Source organism: Cetorhinus maximus, chromosome 19, assembly GCF_964194155.1.
Source record: "Cetorhinus maximus chromosome 19, sCetMax3.hap1.1, whole genome shotgun sequence".
Lineage (NCBI taxonomy): Eukaryota > Metazoa > Chordata > Chondrichthyes > Lamniformes > Cetorhinidae > Cetorhinus > Cetorhinus maximus.
In genome coordinates, this window is record NC_135897.1 from 66,027,193 (window position 1) to 66,048,675 (window position 21,483).

Genomic DNA, 21,483 nt, shown 5'->3' on the forward strand with positions numbered 1-21,483 from the left:
AATGGATAGCAAGAGTATTTAAACAGGAAAAGAGTAAGTAAAGTGAGTGTTGATCCTCTAGAGAGTGACAATGGAGAGTTAACAGATAATAAGGAAATGGTGGATGAAAGGAACAAGTATTTTGCTTGTGTCTTCGCTATAGAGGACACAAAAAGTATTCCAGCAATAGCTGCAAATCAAGAGGTGGACGGGAGAGGGGAACTTGAAGTTACAATCACTAGGGAAGCAGTACTGAATAAACTGATAGAGCTGCAAGCTGACAAACCTCCAGGTCCTGATGAACTTCATCCTTAGGTCTTAAAAGAGGTGGTTAATGTGTTAGTGTTAATTTTCCAAAATTCGCTAGATTCTGGAAAGGTTCCATCAGACGGAAAAGTAACAAACATAATCTCTCTATTCAAGAAGAGAGGGAGGCAGAAAACAGGAAACTATAGGCCAGTTAGCTTGATGTCTGTAGTAGAGAAGGTGTTAGAATCAATCATTAAGGAGGTTATAGTTGGGCATTAGAGAAACTCGAGGTAATCGGGTTTTGTGAAAGAGAAATCATGTTTAACCAATTTATTGGAGTTCTTTGAAGGAGCAACATGCTCCCTGGATAAAGGGGATCCTGTAGACGTACTGTACTTGGACTCCCAGAAGGCATTTAATAAGGTGCCACATCAAAGATTATTGTGCAAGTTAAAGCTCATGGTGTAGGGGGTAATATATTAGCATGGATAGAAGATTGGCTGTTTGGCAGAAAAAGAGTATGCATAAATGGGTCATTTTCTGATTGGCAGGATGTGATGAGTGGAGTCCCGCAGGGGTCTGTGCTGCGGCCTCAACTTTTTACAATTTATATCAATGACTTAGACGAGGGAAGTGAAGGCATGGTAGCTAAATTTGCAGATGACACAAAGATAGGTAGGAAAGTATGTTGTGAAGAGGACATGAGGTTGCAGACAGATGTGGATAGGCTGAGTGAGTGGGCAAAAATCTGGCAGATGGAGTATAATGTGGGAAAATGTGAAGTTGTTCACATTGGCAGGAAGAATAAAGAAAAGCAGAATGTTACTTAAACGGAGAATGGCTGCAGAACTTCGAGGTACAGTGTGATCTAGGTGTTCTAGTGCATGAGTCACAAAAAGTTAGTATGCAGGTACAGCAAGTAATTAAGAAGGCTAATGGAATGCTGTCCTTCATTACGTGAAGGATTGAACATAAAAGTAAGGATGTTATGCTACAGTTTTATAGGTCATTGGTGAGACTACATCTGAATATTGTGTGCAGTTTTGGTCTCCTTGTTTAAGGATGTAAATGCAATGGAGGTGGTTCAGAGGGGTTTTACTGGATTGATACCTGGAATGAGTGGGTTTACTTATGGGGAAAGGTTAGACAGACTGGGCTTGCTTCCACTGGAGTTTAGAAGAATGAGGGGTGGCTTGATTGAAGTATACAAGATCCTGAATGGTGTTGACAAGGTGGATGTGGAAAGAATGTTTCCTCTTGTGGGTGAGTCCAGAACAAGGGGGCACTGTTTTAAACTTAGGGGCTGCCCTTTTAGGACAGTGATGAAGATAAATTTTTTCTGAGGTTTGTGTGACTTTGCAACCCTTTGCCTCAGAGGGTGGGACCATTGGATATTTTTAAGGTGGAGGTAGATTCTTGCTAGGCAAGGGGATCAAAGGTCATCGGGGCAGATAGGAATGTGGAATTCAAAACACAGATCATCCATAATCTTATCGAATGGCGGAGCAGGCTCGAGGGGCTGAATGGCCTACTTCTGCTCCTATTTCCTCTGTTCGTATGTTTGTTCATATATTTGTTTTTCCAGATATTAAATAGATTATTTCCAGTCCACTCACCATAAGTAATGGAATTACTGTTAATGGATTATGGGCCAGTTAACACCAGAAAAGTTTCTTAATTGTTGCCCTGAAATGAATATATCCAAGAGTACATTTGTATTCTAGTTATTTAAAGTGAAACCAATTTCAAAATAAATTCAGCTGTTGGCTAGGCACAGGCAGGAAACTGTGGGGAGAATTTTCTCCCTGTCGGGCGGGTCGGTGGGGAGCGGGAGGGCGTGGAGCCGATCACCACCTGCGATCGACTGCGCACCGCCAGTTTACGTGGGCAGGCCAATTAAGGCCCACCCAACGTGATGCGCGCCTGGTAGCACTCAGTGCTACCTGTGTGGGTGGGGGGGAGAGGGAGAGCCGAGGCCTGCCCTCTTTCGCACATGCGCGCAAAAGAGCGCAGATATCTCCCTGAGGCACGGAGCTACCTCAGGAAGATTAAGTTCATATTGAGAATTTTTAATAAAGAAAGTTTAAAAAATCATTTACACGTGTCCCCTCATGGGACATGTTTATGAAAGAAGCAAAATTTATTTTTAATTTAATAAAACCTTCATGAAACCTGAACCCGCCCGTGGTTGAGGCTTCATGATAAATATGAAGGCTGCTTGGACTCTACACCTGCCCGTCAACCTTAAAATTGGACAGGCAGCATTGAAAATTAGTTTAATTGCTTTATTAATGGCTTTAACAGGCCTTTGACAGTTTGGGCGCGCAGCCGCCTCCGGTACGCGCCTTCCAAACGGACAATCTGAATGATCTGTGGTGACGTCAGTACGTACGCTGGACTTCACCGCGCGTCATTTTACGTGTCGTCGAGCGGGGCTCACCCCTGTACGCCAACGTGAAAATTCTCCCCTGTGTTGCACAAGTGACAAGGACCAGTAGGCAAGCTAACTTCATGCCTGAAGGTTGTGATACATATCTGGAAATAGCTAAAACTGCACAAGTGTATCGTAATGTCTAATATTTCATGTGTATGCATTTCTACTCCCAGATTTATTGATATAAGAAAGTTTGTATATTTACTAAGGTCAAGTTCTGTTTCAGAATTGTATTACTAGTTCGGAATAGTACTCAGGGTTCTTATCAACCTACGCCCCATTCTCTGCTGCTCTGGAACCTATTCTTGATGCCATTGTAGTGGACCTCCCTCAGAAACCTCTGGTTTACAGAATCACAGAATCTCACAGTGCAGAAGAGGCCCTTCGGCCCATCGAGTCTGCACCGAGACGTGAAAAGCACCTGACCTACCTATCTAATCCCATTTACCAGCACTTGGCCCATAGCCTTGAATGTTATGACGTGCCAAGTGCTCATCTAGATACTTCTTAAAGGATGTGAGGCAACCCGCCTCCACCACCCTCCCAGGCAGCGCATTCCAAACCGTCACCAACCGCTGGGTAAAAAAGTTTTTCCTCACATCCCCCTTAAACCTCCTGCCCCTCACCTTGAACTTATGCCCCCTCATGACTGACCCTTCAACTAAGGGGAACAGCTGCTCCCTCTCCACCCTGTCCATGCCCCTCATAATCTTGTACACCTCGATCAGGTCGCTCCTCAGTCTTCTCTGCTCCAATGAAAACAACCCAAGTCTATCCAACCTCCCTTCATAACTTAAATGTTTCATCCCAGGCAGCATCCTGGTGAACCTCCTCTGCACCCCATCCAGTGCAAAGTACTTATGTGATGTGAGGGGGCAGAGCTGCTTCAGTCTGAAGGCCTATGTGAATCTCAAGCCATTGCTCCCACTGGTGAGTGTCTTCCACACCACCACTATCCCACCCACCCCATTGCCTCCTGCCTAGCCAGGTACTGCGAGCCAGCTCTGACCATATGGCTGCAAAGTCAGAGGCATCAGGTGCAGCTCTGATCTCAGCCCCATTTTGCTACTGCTAGTCCTCTGTTACTCAATGTACTGAAGAATTTTATTATTAAAATGTATGTAAATGCCACAATTGGTCTGTTAGGATATATAGAGTGACTGGTGTTTTTCAAGATGAGGGAAAAAATCTGCTCCGTCCATCTTCCGCCCCCTTAATTTATTTTCCACCCAACTGCTCCCCTCTTACACATGTGGCTTATCTTCCTGCTGTGCCATCTCTGACAGAAGGGTCAGATTTATTCATGCCTTGTTCCAGTCCAGTTATCTCCTCATTTCTAATCCCCCATTCGTTCTTCACTCTCTAACAACACTACACGAGATCGACTAGTATATAAATAAATATTAGAATTGTGTCATCATCATTATTTGAATACACCTGACTAAATATAATTTAAATACATTAAAAAGTTGGGTATGTATTGGACTTCTGTTCATGCCACTTGATCACTTGTTATTTTTATCACTGTTTTTTCCATTATAAATTCCAATTCCCACATTTATAATGGGAAAATTTTTCCCTTTGATTTTGAACGCAAATGTTAGAGAATATACTGTAGAAGTGAACTTGGAACTGTTGCTTCTGCCAGGGAATACGAGTTCCAGGCATGAAGCCTTTTCTTATGGATTTATTAGAGAAAGAAAATATGCACAAAACTGAACACATGACAATGCGAAGGCTGCAGGAGATCTTGTGTTACAGTTGCTGAGCTCAAGCTGTTGGATGGCCAACCCTCAATTTACCTAACTGATGGTTCACAGTGATTGATTAATTCAACAATCCAAAGACTCACCTTCTTAAAGGAACAGGAGAAGGATACCTCCTTGAGCTTGTTTTGCCATTCATGAGATCACAGCTGAGCTGCGGCCTAACACCATATCTTTACTTCGTCCAAATCTCTTACTACCTTTGGATAACAAAAATCCATCAATCTCTTATTTAAAGCTTACAATGGATCTACAATACGTTGTTCTTTGCAGAAGAGAATTCTAAATTTCTACCACTGTGTGTAGAAGCGTTTGCTAACTTCACTCCTGAAAGGTCTGGCTCTAATTTTTAGATTATGGCCCTAAGCCCTAGGCTCCCCAACTAGCAGAAATTAGCAGAAATAGTTTCTTTCTATCTATCCCTTCTGTTCTCCTTAAGATCTTGAAAACTTTGATTAAATCACTCAACTTTTTCTAGGGAATACAACCATAGTTTGTTCTTCATAGCTTAACCCTTGGAGTCCTCAAATCATTCTGGTAAACCTCTGCTAATATATCCTTCCTAAGATATGGTGCTCAGAACTGCTCTCAGTACTCTAGGCATGATCTGACCAGAGTTTTGTATGGTTGAACCATGCCACCCTGTCTTTTAGTCCTCCAAATATAAGGGCCAGCACTTTCATCAGCCTTTTCTAATTATTTTCTGTATCTGACCATGACATTTTAATGATTTATTTATCTAGACCCACAAGCCTCTTTGGACCTCCACAGTTTCTAAGTTTTCACCATTTTGAAAGTATCATTTTTAGGTCCAAATTAAATGATCTCATATTTGCCTACATTGAAATTTATTTGCCACATTTTTGTCCATTCTCACAATGTCAATAACTTTTTGTAATTTTACTTTTCTACCTACACTGCTTACAGTGCCACTTATCTTGAGTCATCAGCAAATTTGGACATGTGGCTCTCTATCCCATTATCTAAGTCGTTAATGAATACAGTGAATGGTTGCGACCCCAACATTTCTCCTTGCTGCACATTACAAGTCTTATGCTGACAATCAGAATAGCTGTCCAGTATTCCTACTTTCCGTTTCCTGCCTCTGGACAATTTCCTAACCAGGTTAATAATTTGCCTTCAGTTCCATGGGCATCAACTCTAACTTATGTGGGACTTTACCAAATGCTTTATGGAAGTCCATACAGGTAACATCCATAGTTATCCCCCTGTCCACTACTTTAGTTGTCTCTTTGAATTTTTTTATAATCAGATTTGTAAGTATGACTAACCCTTTACGGATCCATGTTGGTGCTCTCTATTAGCTGAAAATTTTCCGTGTTTAGTCATCTTATCTTTCGTTATAAACTCTTAACAATCTCAAGGTACCATAGGACGAAAGGCTTCAACCAAAGTTACAGGACATAAGCTTTTTTATTTGCTTGTCAAATTAGAAGGTCAGAGTTTATACACAATCCAAATCTATCTTTTGTGAAACAGTAAGAATCAACCTTACAGATTCGATTGACTTATTGAGATTCTCCAAATGGTAGCTGTTTTTGCAAATTTCGGAGGAAGTTGTCTTTTAACCACAAAATTGAATCTTTAATTAATGAAGTGGAATCGGAATGCAATTTTACCTGGCATAGCTTCTCTTAACAGGGCACAAAGTATTGCCTGCCGGTCCTGTAGGTGACACGTGATAAATATTTACAATATTAAAGGTGTCACATGGTCACATAGTATATTGCCTTGTGATTCTGCAAACTAGCCCAAATTCCCTTAATCTACTCAAAATGTTATCTGAATTTTGTTGTCTTTTTTTCCTAACTGAGATTTTTGATGCCTAAAAAGGGTTTAAACAAAATAACACAAAATTATATATTTCATCATAAATATTAAATTTATCAATTAAATTGGCCTTTGTTTTTCAGTACCTTCATTAAAACATGTACTTGAAGACCTCACCTCTCCTCTGGGCTCAGAGGCATAGCCTAAAAATTGTATCTCACAGTCTCTAATGTGGCAGGATGAGTCACCTAACATATTGGTATGGCAAGCAAAAGAAAAGGCCCGGGGCCCAGGCTTTAACACTGTTAGACCATTCACATGCAAATAAGGTTGAAGTTAGCCTGAGGCAGCTGATGCTAGCTGTGTTCAGAAAACCACGGTTAACATTAACTGACTGAGTGAGCAAAACTATAGCAGATAGAGTTTAGTGTTGGAGAAAGTGTAAGGAAATACACTTGTGATCAGAACACGGCAAATCAGAATATTTCCCTAATGTGAGATTAGGAGCTCTGGAGGAGACTTGTGTGTTCACATAGCTATAAGATAGTGCACGGGTGCAAAATAAGACTAAAAAGGTAATGGAACTGTAATCTTATCATTGGGGTTGGAATACAAAACTGATGAAGTAATGAAGAGAGGATTTAAAATTTGGTAGTGGGGGAAAGGGACCAAATTTAGGAAGATGTGGTGAATCAAAGTAGAGACAAAGTAAAAGAGAGAGGTATTATTACAGGAAATGAAAAACAGACCATGACAGGAAGGGATAGAAAGTACAAATCTAACAGTAAATCAACAGATGAGAGTAGAGGTTCTAAAAAGAATAAAAGGATAAAACTAAAGGCTCTGTATCTGAATGCACAAAGCATTCAAAACAAATCAGATGAACTAAGAGCACATATAGCAATGAACAAGTACAATTTGATAGCCATTTCAGAGACATGGCTGTCGGAGGACATGGATTGGGACCTGAATATTCAAGGGTATAGGACATTTAGGAAGGACAGGAAGCGAAAAAAAGGTGGAGGGGTGGCAATGTAAGGTAATGATGGTATTAGCACAATAGAGGGGGGGTGACCTAAGTTCAGGAAACCAGGATGTGGAAACGGTTTTGAGTAGAGATGAGAATTGATAAAGGCAAGAAGTCACTTGTGGGAGTTGTGTACAGGCCCCCTAACAGTAATTACATGGTAGGTGGCGTATAAAGGAAGAAATAATTGGAGCTTGTCAGAAAGACACGGCAATAATCCCGGGAGATTTTAATCTATATATTGACTGGAAAAGTCAGATGGGCAAAGGGCCTGGATGAGGAGTTCATTGAATGTTTCCTGGATAGTTTCTTAGAACAGCATGTTCTGGAGCCAACCAGAGAGCAGGCTATACTAGAACTGGTATTATGCAACAAAATGGGATTAATTAATGATCTCCTAGTGAATGCACCCCTAGGTAGCAGTGACCATTATATGATTGAATTTTACATTTAGTTTGAGGGAAAGAGGAGTGGGCCCCAGACTATGTTTTTAAATTTAAATAAGGGCATGAAAGCAGAGCTGGCTAAAGTGAATTAGCAAATTAGGTTAAGGGATTCAGATGCAGTGGAAAACATTTAAGGGGATATTTCAGAATACACAGAATAGATGCATTCCAATGAGTAAGAAAAGGTCCAAGGGATCCACATCATCCATGGTTAACTGGAAAGGTTAAAGATCGTATCAAACTTAAAGAAAAAGCATATAATTATGCAAAGATAGGCGGAAGGTCAGAAGATTGGACAAAATGTAAGGAACAGCAAAGGATGACTAAAAGATGAATAAGGAGGGAAAAATTAGTGTGAGTGAAAGCTAGCCAGAAATATAAAAACAGATAGTAACAGTTTTTATAAATATTTTAAAAAGAAATGAGTTAACAAAGTGAATGTTGGCCCTATAATAAAGTGAGTTTGGAGAATTGATAATGGGAAGCAAGGAAATAACAGATAAATTGAACAGGTATTTTGTATCAGTCTTCACTATAGAGGATACAAGTAACATCCCAGACGCATCTATGAATCAGGAAATGGAAGGGGGGAGGAACTCAGGAAAATTGCAATTGCCAGAGAGGTGGCACTGAGTAAATTGTTGGAGCTGCGGGCTGACGAGCCCAGGTCCTAAGGGACTTCATCCTAAGGTTTTAAAAGTAGTGGCTAATGAGATAGTTGATGCGTTGATTTTAATTTTCCAAAACCCCCTGGATTTGGGGAAGGTCCCATTAGATTGAAAGATGGTAATTGTAACTCCATTATTCAAAAAGTGGGGAAGACAGAAAACGGGAAACTACAGGCCAGTTAGCTTAACATTTATCATAGGGAAGATGTTAAAAGCTATTAATAAAAAAGTTGTAGCAGGGCACTTGGATAAGCTCCAGGTCATCAGGCAGAGTCAACATGATGTTGTGAAAGGGAAATCGTGTTTAACCAACTTATTAGAGTTCTTTGAGGAAGTAACATGTGATGTGGATAAAGGAGAACCAGTGGATATACTGTACTTCTAGAAGGTTTCCAGAAGGCATTTGATAAAGTGCCACATCAAATGTTATTGTGGAAAATAAAAGCTCATGGCATAGGGGGTCACATATTGGCATGGATAGAAGATTGGCTGGCTAACAGAAGGCAGAGAGCAGCATAAATGAGTCTTTTTCAGGTTGTCAAGATGTAACGAGTGGTGTGACACTGGGATCAGTGCTGGGACCTCAACTGTTTGCAATTTGTATAAATGACTTGGATGAAGGGATGGATGGGATGGTTGCCAAATTTGCTGATGACACAAAGATAGCTAGGAAATTAAGTTGTGAAGAGAACAAAAGAAGGCTACAAAAAGATATAGATAGGTTAAGTGAGCAGGCAAAGATCTGGCAAATGGAGTATAATGTGGGAAAAAGTGAAATTGTCCAGTTTGGCCGGAAGAATAAAAGAGAAGCATATTATCTAAATGGTGAGAGATAGCAGAGCTCTGAGGTAAAGAGTGATCTGGATGTCTTAGTGCATAAATCTCAAAAGGCTAGTATGCAGGTACAGCAAGTAATTAGGAAAGCTAATAGAATGATATAATTTATTGTGGGTGGAATTGAATACAAAAGTAGGGAGATTATACTTCAGTCATACAGGGCACTAGTGAGACCATATTTGGAATACTGTGCACAGTACTGGTCACCTTATTTAAGGAAGGATGTAAATGCATTGGAAACTGTTCAGAGAAAGTTTACCAAACTAATACCTGGAAAGAGTGGGTTGCCTTATGAGGAAAGGTTGGACATACTAGGCTTGTATCTACTGGAGTTTAGAAGAGTAAGAGGCAACTTGATTGGAGCATATAAGATCCTGAGGGGTCTTGACAGGGTGAATGCAGAGAGGCTATTTCTTCTTGTGGGAGAATCTAGAACTAGGGGCACTTTAAAAATAAGGGTTCGGCCATTTAAAACGGAGATGAGGCAAAAATCTTTCTCTGAGGGTTGAGAGTCTATAGAGCTCTTCCTGAAAAGGCAGTAGAAGCAGAGTCTTTGAATATTTTTTAAGGTGGAGGTGGATAGATTCTTGGTAAGCAAAGGGGTGGTAGGTTATCAGGGGTCGGCAGGATGCAGATTTTAGGTTACTATCAGATCAGCCATGATCTTACTTAATGGTGGAGCAGGCTTGAGGGGCCGAATGGCCTACTGCTGCTCCTTATTAGTATGTTTCAGTTGCACAGACCCTGGGTCTCACCCCATCAGAGTACTGCATTCAGTTTGGACATAGCACTTTAGGAAAGATATATTGGCCTTGAGGTACTGCACAGGTTCACCAGATTAATATCATGGATTAGAGGGTTAAATTATGAGGACAGTTTGCATAAACTTGCTGCCTTCAACCTTCTAAAATCAAGGGAAATAGGGCGATCTAATTAGGATGTTTAAAATAAGGGATTCAATATGACAGATAAAGATGGGCCAAATCTTCCAGTCTCCAGATCGTCAGAGACTGGATATTGACTGAGATGCACATCGGGACATAGTGAAAGTTATGATATGGGGACTTCCGTGGGAATTGCCTGGGAAATTTCAACTTCCAGTGGGCAATTCCCCTGCTCCCTGAGATCCTCGGCAAATGTCTCCGACTTTGAGTTAGAGTCAGAGACTTGCGACAGGTCAGATGTACTTACCTGAATAATTATCCCGGAAATGTTAGACAGATTAAAACCTAGTCGAACTCCTGAGTAATTACACAACTATCCCGCCCCTGATTACTCCTCCAACCTGACCCAACTACCCCCTAACCTGACCCCCCACCACCCCCTCTACCCACTTATTCCCCTCATCCACCTACCCCCAACCACTTACCACCTACCCCTTGCCCACTTCACCTACCAACCCCCTACCCATTAACCCACCCACTCATACATTCAGACAGGATGTTTAAACTTGCCATATGGCAGCCAGTGTGGAGAAAAAAGGGGCCGTATCCTGTCTTTGCCCAACTCTACTACGATCTGCTGGAGTTTTCCGAAGGACGCTGCATTCTGCATTTTTGGGGCAGCCGGGTTCGGAAGACACTAGTAGAAATGTGGAGCAACATCATGTCATGGAAATTACCAAATGCGGTGGCAATCTGACTATGATTGCTGCTCCTTGGAAGATCCAGGCCACTAAGTCCTCTGGTAGGGGATTGAACAAAAAGGGTGTAATTTAAAACTAGATCTAGGCTATTTAGAGATTAAACCAGGAAGCACTTCTCCCACAAAAAGGGTTGTGGAAGTTTGCAGCAGTTTTCTCCAAAAGGCCTGGGGTTTGGGCCCTGGCAGCTGTTTCACTGCACTACAGCTCTCCTACATCCAGGTAAGGTGAGAAATCGAGATGGATTGTGGGGAGGGGGGAGGTTATGAAGTAGGAGGAAGGGATGAGTGAGTGTGGTTGAATGGGGAGGGAGGGCATGAGTGAGTGAGGATGGGAGGGATGTGTGAGTGAGTGGGGAGGGAGGGCATGTAAGTGTGTGCAGTAATAAAAATGTGGCTGTAAATGTTGTCCATGTCCTATGATTCTCAAATGTCTGGAGATTATCATTTGCAGCTCTTAAGGTTCAGAAATTTTGGTCACACCTGTCATTGAGATACACCCAGGGTGCAACTTTAACTTCCTGAATAAAGACCAAGCCATGTGGAGGTGAAGAACTCTTTTTTGAGATGGAGTGACATAACTAGATACTATGGAAACCTCTTTTTCAATCTGAACTTGGGTAGAAAGTATCCTCGCGGCTACTTCAAGAAGGGAAATAACTTTTTCTGTATTGTGTTTGGATTGAAAGTGTGTTTTTGGAGAAACAAAATTGTAGACAAAATTGAAATTGGGTGAATTTTTTTGTAATGAAAGGCCAGTGCATAAGGAAGGAGAAAATATTTTGGTCATGATGGCCATTAGAAATTTATTCTTGAAAGTATTATTGCATCTATTACTTTTATAAATTAATACAGTTTGTGGCAAAATGTAGAGTGAAATTAGCAATTAGCAGTCCATTATTAATAGTTAAGAAAAACATGCAGAAAATATGTAAAACTTGGAAAGTGAATCCTGAGATGTTTCAAATGTGAGGAACATTATATATATATATATCTGTTTCTTTATATTTCATGTTTTTAGAATTTTTGTTAAACTTGTTCTCCGCAGGATTTTTATCAGAGAATTGAAGCGTTTGGACAATATCACTCAGTCTCCTTTCCTGTCCCATGTCACGTCCAGTATCCAGGGGCTAACCACAATCCATGCTTACAACAAAACTGGAGAGTACCGACGCAGGTTAGTTCTGTACACCAAAACGGTTGAGTGTGAAAGGGAAATAGTCTGTCATCCAACAGTCTATTATAATGTGTTGCTCACACTTGCAAGTTTCTGTTCCACTTTGTTTTAAGGTATTATATAGACAAGAAAGCCAGCCAACTCCTTTGCAGCAGGAAATATTTTCTAATTGAAGTTAGGACTTCTGCTTAAAAAAATAAATTGTAAAAATTACATTTGACTATAAATTGATCTGAATCTTCCTACGAGCAATTTTTTAAAAAAAATTCATTCACGGGATGTGGGCTTCGCTGGCTGGTCTAGCATTTTTATTGCCCATCCCTAGTTGCCCTTGAGAAGGTGGTGGTAAGTTGCTACCTTGAACCACTGCAGTCCATGTGGTGTAGGTACACCCACAGTGCTGTTAGGGAGCGAGTTCCAGGATTTTGACCCAGTGACAGTGAAGGAACGGCGATATATTTCCAAGTCAGGATGGTGAGTGACTTGGAAGGGAACTTCCAGATGGTGGTGTTCCCATCTATCTGCTGCCCTTGTCCTTCTGGAAGGATGGTAGCTGTCATGGATTTGGAAGGTGCTGTTGAAGGAGCCTTGGTGAATTCCTTCAGTGCATCTTGTAGATGATACACACTGTGCATCGCTGGTGGAGGAAGGGAATGTTTGTGGATGTGGTGACAATCAAGCAGGCTGTTTTGTCCTGGATGGTGTCAAGCTTCTTGATTGTTGTGGGAGCTACACTCATCCAGGCAAGTGGGGAGTATTCCACCACACTCCTGACTTGTGCCTTATAGATGATGGACAGGCTTTGGGGAGTCAGGAAGTTACAGATCCGAAAAGACTCACCAGTTGTGCTTTGTGACCTAATAAGAACACAACAAGCTACATATACTGTATCCTTGATTGTAAGGTAATCTGAGGTTGAAAGTTTGATTTGTATGCCGTGTCTGTTTCTGACACACGTGATATAATTACATGGCGCACTTACTGCTGTTTGGTTTATTTGAATATTGTCTGTTACTTTTCAGGTACCAGGAGCTGCTAGATGCTAATCAGGCTCCATTCTTCCTGTTCACTTGTGCAATGCGCTGGCTTGCTGTGAGACTGGATATTGTCAGTATTGCTCTTATTGGCACAACTGCAGTGATAATAGTTTTAATGCATGGACACATTTCTCCAGCTTATGCAGGACTTGCCATTTCCTATGCTGTCCAGGTTTGTACAAGATATTGTGAACAGAGATTGAAATTGTCTTAATATTTATAGCTCTTCCATATGTGGCCTTGAATTGTTTTATTGTTTGAAATCCTTTGGTTTTTATCTGCTTTTATAGCAGAGTGATCAACAGTTCAAACTAAAAAGGTCATTCCTTCATTGGATATCATAGTTTTCTCAGAAAATGAGTAAAATTTGGTCCTGTTTGCTATGAGTATATTTTTCTTGCAGCTGACCGGTTTATTTCAGTTTACTGTCCGACTTGCTTCTGAGACTGAGGCTAGGTTTACTTCTGTGGAGAGAATTCATCACTACATAAAGGTACCAGTTAATTTGCTACGCTATTGCTGTAAAATGCTGGGCAGAATTTTCTGCAACGCTATACTACTGTTGAGGCCAGGCACATAGCATACAATTTATTGAAAAAACAGGAAAAGCTGTTTGCAACCTTGCCTTGATTCAAAGAAAGAAAAAAAAACTTGCATTTATATGGTGCCTTTCATCACCTTGGAATGTTGCAAATTACCTCATGTCCAATGAATTACGTTTGAAGGGAAGTCACTGTTGTAGTCTTGGAAAATGTGGCAGCCAGTTTGAGAACAGCAAAGTAGCAAAAGCAGATGTGATAAATGACCCATTTAATCAATGGTGGTTGTGTTGGTTGAGGGATAAATGTTGGCCAGGACACCAAGTGCCACAGGATCTGTTATGCTCGTTTGAGAGGGCAGATGGGATCTCCAACACATGCTTTGAGAGAGGTGGGGAGAAGGGTGTGTAGTTGCTTGTGGAAGATCCTGTGCCAAAGAAAATCAATGGAATAATTGAATACAGAGTTTGCCTGGGACGAGTGTACCCAGTGAATTAATAGGAGTTAACAGACCTCTTGATTTAGATTATGCTGGAAGGACAAGGAGAGAAAATTTGATGGAGCCAAGCTTATGATGAATTGATAACTGCTTTTGTGAATTGTTTAATAATGAACCAATTTTTATTTAGGAATTTAAAGTAGTTTCACAAGGAACTGCCATGGCAACTGTATGTTGAAGATTTTTTTTTGCTGGATTGAAATTGGATGGATTTTTTTTTATTCTTGAGCGCAGAACAATTGGAGAAAAGATTGAACTTGAAGTAAAAAGATTTTTATGTGAATCAAATGTTAAAAACTGTTCCTAGTTTTTAAAAAAATCTGTTTTTAAATATTTAATCAGGCCAAAGTAGAAAATTAACACTGAACCGTGACATAAATGATCAAATATCAAATCGCAGGCACGATGTGTGGATGGTTTCCTTCTGTGCTGTAACAATTCTGTGAAATATAAAGATATTTGTATGCATACACACTTATTAACTCCTCATCTTTGCAGTGAGGAATCTCCAGAGATGGAAAAAGGGAAGTAAGTGAATGGTTGTTAACAGTGAGTCCCATTTAATGAGGGGAGATCATTATGAGCAGCAGGACTGGCCTGTAGTAAGGGTGGAAGCTTGCCAAGATCAAAGGCTAAGGTGGGAAGACACTAGGTAGGGATTGGAGCAAATAGCGATTAGCAGCTCAGATGTCAATTGCAACAGAGTTGGAAACTTCCTTGGCAGGCTTTGTCAAGGCGAGTTGTAATCTGTATTTTCCTTATTTCCATGTTTGCTAAGCCATAACTGAGGAACTGTGGTGGCTAACGGCGAACTGACTTTTTTTTGTGTTTTCTGATCAACTTTAGCTGGTTTCAACAGTAGAAACACAAAGAGAATATGGAGCGAGAAGTCTGTTTCTATCTTGCTTCTCAACTAAAGTTCATGCATGCAACTTCAGAAATATAGTTCATAGATTTCCTGTGGCACTGTGCAATGGTAGTGTAGGCTGGAACATAATGTGGGTGTGTTATCTTTACTGAGCTGATATCACTGTTTTCTATCAAGGATTTGCAGTATATCTGTTATTGATGTGAGGGTATCTTGTAGATGCATGGCTCACCAAGCAGCAGTGATCCCTGTGCTTCTTTATGCTTCGAAGACTTGGACGACCTACAGCAGGCACCTCAAAGCACTGGAGAAATATCACCAGCGGTGCCTTTGCAAGATCCTCCAAACCTGGAGGCAAGAATGGCAGTCCAACAGCAGAGTTCTGTCCCAAGCCAACTTGCCTAGCATTGAGGTGCTAACCACTCTAAACCAGCTCCGCTGAATGGGATGTGTCATTCCTATGCCTAACACCAGACTCCCGAAGCAACTACTCTACCCGGAACTCGGTTGCAGCAGGAGACTCCCAGGAGGACAGCGAAAACTCTCCAGACATCCTTGAAGAGGTCAAACACGCCCGCTGACCCATGGGGGAGACACTGGCTTGTGACCAACTGAAATAGAGCAGGCTCATTTTGGGAAGGCACCGAACACATCGAGAGACTTTGTCTCGAATGTGCAGAGGCAAAGTCGAGGCGTTTGAGGGAGCGCACAAACCTCCAAACAATCCACCTACCCAATCTTTCAATCACCACCTGCCCTGCATGTGGCAGAGATTTGCAGGTAGCACATGCGACTCACCAGCCATTTCAGAACCCGTCAAATTGGAGTGGAAGCAAGCCACCCTTGATCCTAAGGGACTGCCTGAGAGAAAGGAGAAAATGTGAGGATTAGGAGTATTTTGAAGGGCAAGCTTTGAGCCTGTGAATTGAGCTCACAGGAGACATAGTTGTTGTTACAGTTCCTATTTTTGGAAGTACAGATCTCAAAGGCTATATTGAGATTTGGGAACCCTCCCAGAAAGAGACATTTAGTGGGTTTTTTTTGTATTCAAAAGTAAATGGTATGTAAATGTACATCAGGCAAGGACACATAACAATATAAATCTTAGTTTTATTTGGGGTCACTCGGTACTAATTGTTAGATGTGGGTGCATCTTCTCCCTAATGCCATGCAGGGTACCCACCCCTGCACCATTCCACCACCACCAGCCACCATCCCTGCCACACCTCCCCCATTCAAAGCTGTGATTTACAATGCTAATAACACTAAATCTAACAATTCTATGGTGAATGAGCAGTCCTTCATTTTGGATATTCAGAAATTTACTTTTTTTAAAAGAATATCTTGATCACAGTTGGTTACTGAATTTCTATATGGAATAGTTTCTTTGAATGGTTCTAAACTGAACTCTTGGAGAAAGAAGGGCTCTAGACAATGCATTGAAGAAAGGGAGGATGTATAATTTTGTATATGTGCTATAAAATGCAGCTATTTAACTTCCTGCTATATTTTTCATGTCTCACATTGTGATAAAATATTTCTGGCTGAGTAAGTTTTGTCTTTGCAGCTTTTCATTTGCTGAAGAACATATAAGAGCTAACTGAGTATGCGTAATGAGGTGTATAGCACTTTGCTGGCTTTGCTTATGCTGTTTTATGAAAAGTAATAGAAATATTATGATTTGATAATTTATTCCCTTTCATTAATGACCAACTATAGGCATTAATTGGATAGATATCTTGCTTTCTGGAAACAAATATTTAAGTAATGAGCTGAATTTCACTTCATACTGTAGCTGTAATGAAATACAAAACATTGAGAATTCTGAGTCTTCATTTCTCAGCTAATTTTAATTTAATACAATTTTGAGAAGCCATGCTTGCTGCCGGGTATTTATACACCAGAAATCTTGTAACTTTCCTAATTTTCTACTAGACTCTGAAATTGGAGGCTTCAGCTCATGTTAAGGATAAAACTCCACCTGAAGACTGGCCTCAGCATGGGCAAATATCATTTGAAAATGTAGCGATGAGATATCGTGAGAATCTACCTCTGGTGCTAAAGAAAGTGTCCTTTACCATTAAACCTCAAGAAAAAATTGGTATTGTGGGGAGAACTGGGTCAGGTAAGAAACACAGTTAATCAGAGCAATGTCAAATATATACTTTCAATTGGACTGGTTTGGTTTCGGGTGAGGAACTCTTTTCAAGTTGGTTGCAGAGGGATGGAACAACGGAGTTTTGGTTAAGTTTGTAACTAACATGAAATAACACGGTTGAAAAAACTGCATTTTTTCTGTTTTTGGCAGGTAAGTCATCACTAGGAATTGCACTATTCAGATTGGTTGAACTCTCCAGTGGTTCAATATTCATTGATGGAGTGAATATTACCGAAATCGGATTGGCCGATCTTCGCAGCAAACTATCCATTATTCCCCAAGAGCCAGTTTTGTTCACCGGCACTGTAAGGTAAACCCCTTGGTTCTGCAAAATTCCAATTCTATTTTATATATAGTTATTATATAGTCGTATAATGCATCTGTTCATTAGAGTACTGTAACACTTAGAATGTTTTTGACATTTGTTAAACTTAATGAGTCAACAGACTGTGTTGAACTTTTGTACTTAGAGTTGCATGTAGCAGTACTTGGAACAGAGAGCTTGTAGAAAGGTAAACAACAAAATATTGCAGATGCTGGAAATTCGCAGGTCAGGCAACATCTATGGAGAGAGAAAGAGTTAACGTTTTAAGTTGATGGCCTTTCATTAATTTCCTTATTGCTAGATGTAAATAGAGATCCTGTTACACAGTTGGGATCCCAATGATTTTTTAACTGGATGGGTCAGAAGTCCTGCCAAATAGCTAACCCGCTGAGTAGAACCTTGTGAGATTAGCTGCACTAACTGATATTACTGGAAGTCCTGTTTAAAGGGAAAATCAACTACAGACACTCAGATCATAGAGATTTGTGTGTTGTAGTGGCTGTTGGATTTGTTAGGAGCTTTTAAGTTTTCAGATTGTTTATTATTTCTGGCCTTATCTTGATTAATCACTATTATGGGTACCTTCAGTGCTTTGGATGAAGGAACAGTTGGAGGAAGAGAAGCAGCAGCAGCCTCAACAATGAAGAAGAGCAGCTGATGAGTCTGCTAGAACATCACAGTTGAGAGGAGCTGCTTATAGAAGGCCCTTTCCAGCTCTAAGTCTTTAGCCAAGAACCTGTTTTCAGGATATTTCTGAGGATCTCTATCAGATGGCTGTGCTTTACCAGACAGACTGTAACTGATCCATGCAGCCTTCTACAGCAGGTCCTGCTGGACCAAGAAGATGGCTAACAAAATCGCCAAACTGATCACTTCCTTGCCTTGGCTTCCTTCCAGGCTGCTATAGAGAATGTCACCCTTATCTTCCAGTCTTTGGTGCACAGCTACATCGAGCAGGTCACCAACTTCCTCCTTGCCAGGGCATATCAGTACATTAACTTCCCAATCAACACCAGTAGACAGAATGAGAGACAGTTCCAAGATTTGAGGCAGCAGCTGACTCCCCTCATGTCCAGGTTATAATAAACTGCATTTGTAGCTATAAGGGCGTCAGATGATGAGCCAGGAGCTGTCGCAGCCTTGGTGTCATACTTGACCCCTGCCTCAGTTCATACGCTGCTGAAACCCTTACGCAAATCTTCATTATCTTTAGACGTTGCTATTCCAGTGGACTTCTGGCCACCCTCCCACATTCTATGCTCTGCAGAATTGAGGTTATCCAAAACTTTGCTACCTGTGCCCTAATTTGCATCCAGTCCTGTTCACCTATCACCCCTATGTTCACAGACCTACATTAGCTCCCAGTTAAGCAATGCCTCAACTTGAAAATTCTCATCCTTGTTCTGAGATCTCTCCATGGCCTCACCCCTCTCTATCTCTGAAATCATTTCCAGCCTACACCCTATGTGATATCTGCGTTGTTCCAATTCTGGCCTCTTAAGCGTCCAGTTTTAATCAATCACCAGTAGCAGCCCTACCATAGCTCTGGAATTCTCTCCCTTAAACCTCTCTGTCTCCCTTTTCTCCTCTTAAGATGCTTCTTAAAACCTACCTCTTTGATCAAACTTATGGTAATTGTAGTAATCTGATGTGTAATGTACCTTTAAGACAAATGTTGTAATGTAAGATCACATGCGCTTGATACCCAATAGTAGAATAGCGTGGGCTACCTCTATTGTCAGTAGCCTTGAGTTAGAGTCTGAAGAGTAAACAGAGTTTTGAGTTGTAAGCACACAAGTGTAGCTGCTGTGTTCCTTTTGTAAATAAACAGAACGTGTTTCTTCTAAGAAACTGACCTCTGTCCAGGTATCAACTCAGTCACCCTGAAACAAGCGTGCAATCCGATCCTTTAGCCCCAACAAACTAGGGCACTGGATCCAACAAAGTGGTGATGAGAGTAAAAAGCAAGAAAAGACACGAAGGGACGAGGTAAAAAGCAAGAAAGAACGAAGGGAATCAGAACAAGCGAAATTGGGCCATACCTCGCACGGTAGTTGTAAGTAAAGAAAAATTTCCTTCCTGATCGTCGAAGCAATCTCCTTAGAGCATGCTGCAATTTGGAAGAGTTGAGCCTTTCGGTCCAACCTCGGAAGACTAATTACGTTGAACGCCATGTGTTCTTCTTCCGGGCGAATAACATCGCAGGGGACGAGAAGAAGTGTGCGATCCTCTTATCCATGTGTGGGAGTAAGACATATGGAATAATCTGAAATTTGTCGGCACCCAGTGCCCCAGATTCGAAAAGTTTTGATGACTTAATGAGCCTCTTCAATAATCATTACCAGCCCAAACTGTCAATGACGATGCAATGGTTCAAATTTAACTCAAAGAATAGAACCACGGGGGAGACAGTGGCTTGCTATGTGGCAAATCTGAAACAATTAACTGAATATTGTGAGTTTGATACACTTATCCATGATGTGCTTAGAGATCGTTTGGTGTGCGGTATAAATGACGATGCGATTCAGAAGAGATTACTGTCTGAAACAAATTTAGATCTTCAGAAGGCATTGGAAATCGCTCCTGCAATGAAAGGTGCAATGTGAGACTCAAAAGCCATACAGGGAGTGCAAAATGGCACCATCCTCCATGTCGTGTGGGGAAGCCTCAGCCAAAACGAGCGTGAAAGTGCAAAACTTTACTCAAGCGGGAAGCAGCCACCATTAGCAGACAAATTAAAGGTGATAACTTAGCAGCAAAAACATGGCATAATGGAAACAGAGGTGGAAGCAAACAGCCTTGTAATGAATCACAGTTTAAAAAGATCAAATTTTTTTTCTGTCGTCGAAATAGACACCTCATAAGATATTGTAAAGATAGAACCAGGCAGACTTTCAGACAAAAGCAAAAACCCAATGAGATTAACAGTGTTGAAAAACCTGAAGTAATAGATTCAGATATTTATTTGTTATATAATTTAAAGGTAGGAAGAACAGAACCTATCTATGTAACCATGAGAGGCCTATCAGAATGGAGGTGGATACTGGTGCAGCCACTTAGTTGATAGGTGAGCATACTTTTAAATATCTGAATCATGGGGAACGTAAACTAAATTTGGAAGAAACTGATGCCAAATTGAAAACTTACACGGAAGAAGGCAAACAAGTCAAGGGCATATGTAAAGTCACAGTACTCTACTGAGGTCAAACAGTGAAATTATCCTTCATGGTGGTAGCAGGCAGAGGACCAAGCACGAAACTGGCTGAGGAAAATCAACCTTGATTTGTCACAGTGATTGCAAAAGAAAAGGGAAAACCTGCCGAAAGACCTTCACACACTGAGTTGGCAGAGAAGACACAACAATGTTTAATTTTCCAACAGGCAGTAATCCAATGCAAAAAAAGAGGTGGAAGAGCTGAAAAATCAACTATGTGAAACCAAAGAGGCTAAGGAGGCAAAAGCTACAGAATTTTCTAAGAAGCAGACAGATGATGAATTTCTGGAAAATTCAACCACTGAGTTCACTCAAGTTAAGCTTACATCTGAGATCAGTCTGGCCAATATGGAAGTTGAAAAGGAGGCTGAGAATAAAGTCAGTGTTAGAAAGAAGAATGTCCATTGAAAGAAGACACACATGCACAAATAATACCATTGATCTTGGCAGCGTATGAATATACTTTCATTCATCGACCTGGAAGTCAAATTGCAAACGTAGATGCACTCAGTCATTTGCCCGTGCAAGTAAAAGATGAGGATGTTCCAATTCCTCCAAAATTCATTTTACTATTGAACTTCCTGGACTCATCACTGATATGTGCTCGACAGATTAAAGGTTGGGCAAATTGAGACTCGGTCTTATCCAAAGTGCGAGATCAAGTTCTTCATGGTTGATCACAAGAATCTGATTAAATGAAACCGTATTTCCAGAGAAAATACGAAATAACAAGCCAGGAAGGTATCTTATTGCGGGGAGCACAAGTGGTTGTTCCTCCAAAAGGACCAAAGCCATTGTTATTTGAACTTCAGAGTGCACATCCTGGAA

The 21,483-nt window shown here is 40.9% G+C and overlaps 1 protein-coding gene across 1 annotated transcript in view; it reads left to right on the top strand.

Annotated features, from left to right (window-relative positions):
- Positions 1 to 21,483, top strand: part of LOC144693864 (ATP-binding cassette sub-family C member 5-like) — a 137,552-nt gene that overhangs the window by 95,001 nt on the left and 21,068 nt on the right. Inside the window, exons 22-26 of the mRNA XM_078563978.1 lie at positions 11,887 to 12,015; positions 13,038 to 13,224; positions 13,456 to 13,545; positions 16,894 to 17,083; positions 17,267 to 17,426. Of these exons, the coding sequence (XP_078420104.1) occupies positions 11,887 to 12,015; positions 13,038 to 13,224; positions 13,456 to 13,545; positions 16,894 to 17,083; positions 17,267 to 17,426 (756 nt within the window). The remainder of the gene's footprint in view (positions 1 to 11,886; positions 12,016 to 13,037; positions 13,225 to 13,455; positions 13,546 to 16,893; positions 17,084 to 17,266; positions 17,427 to 21,483) is intronic.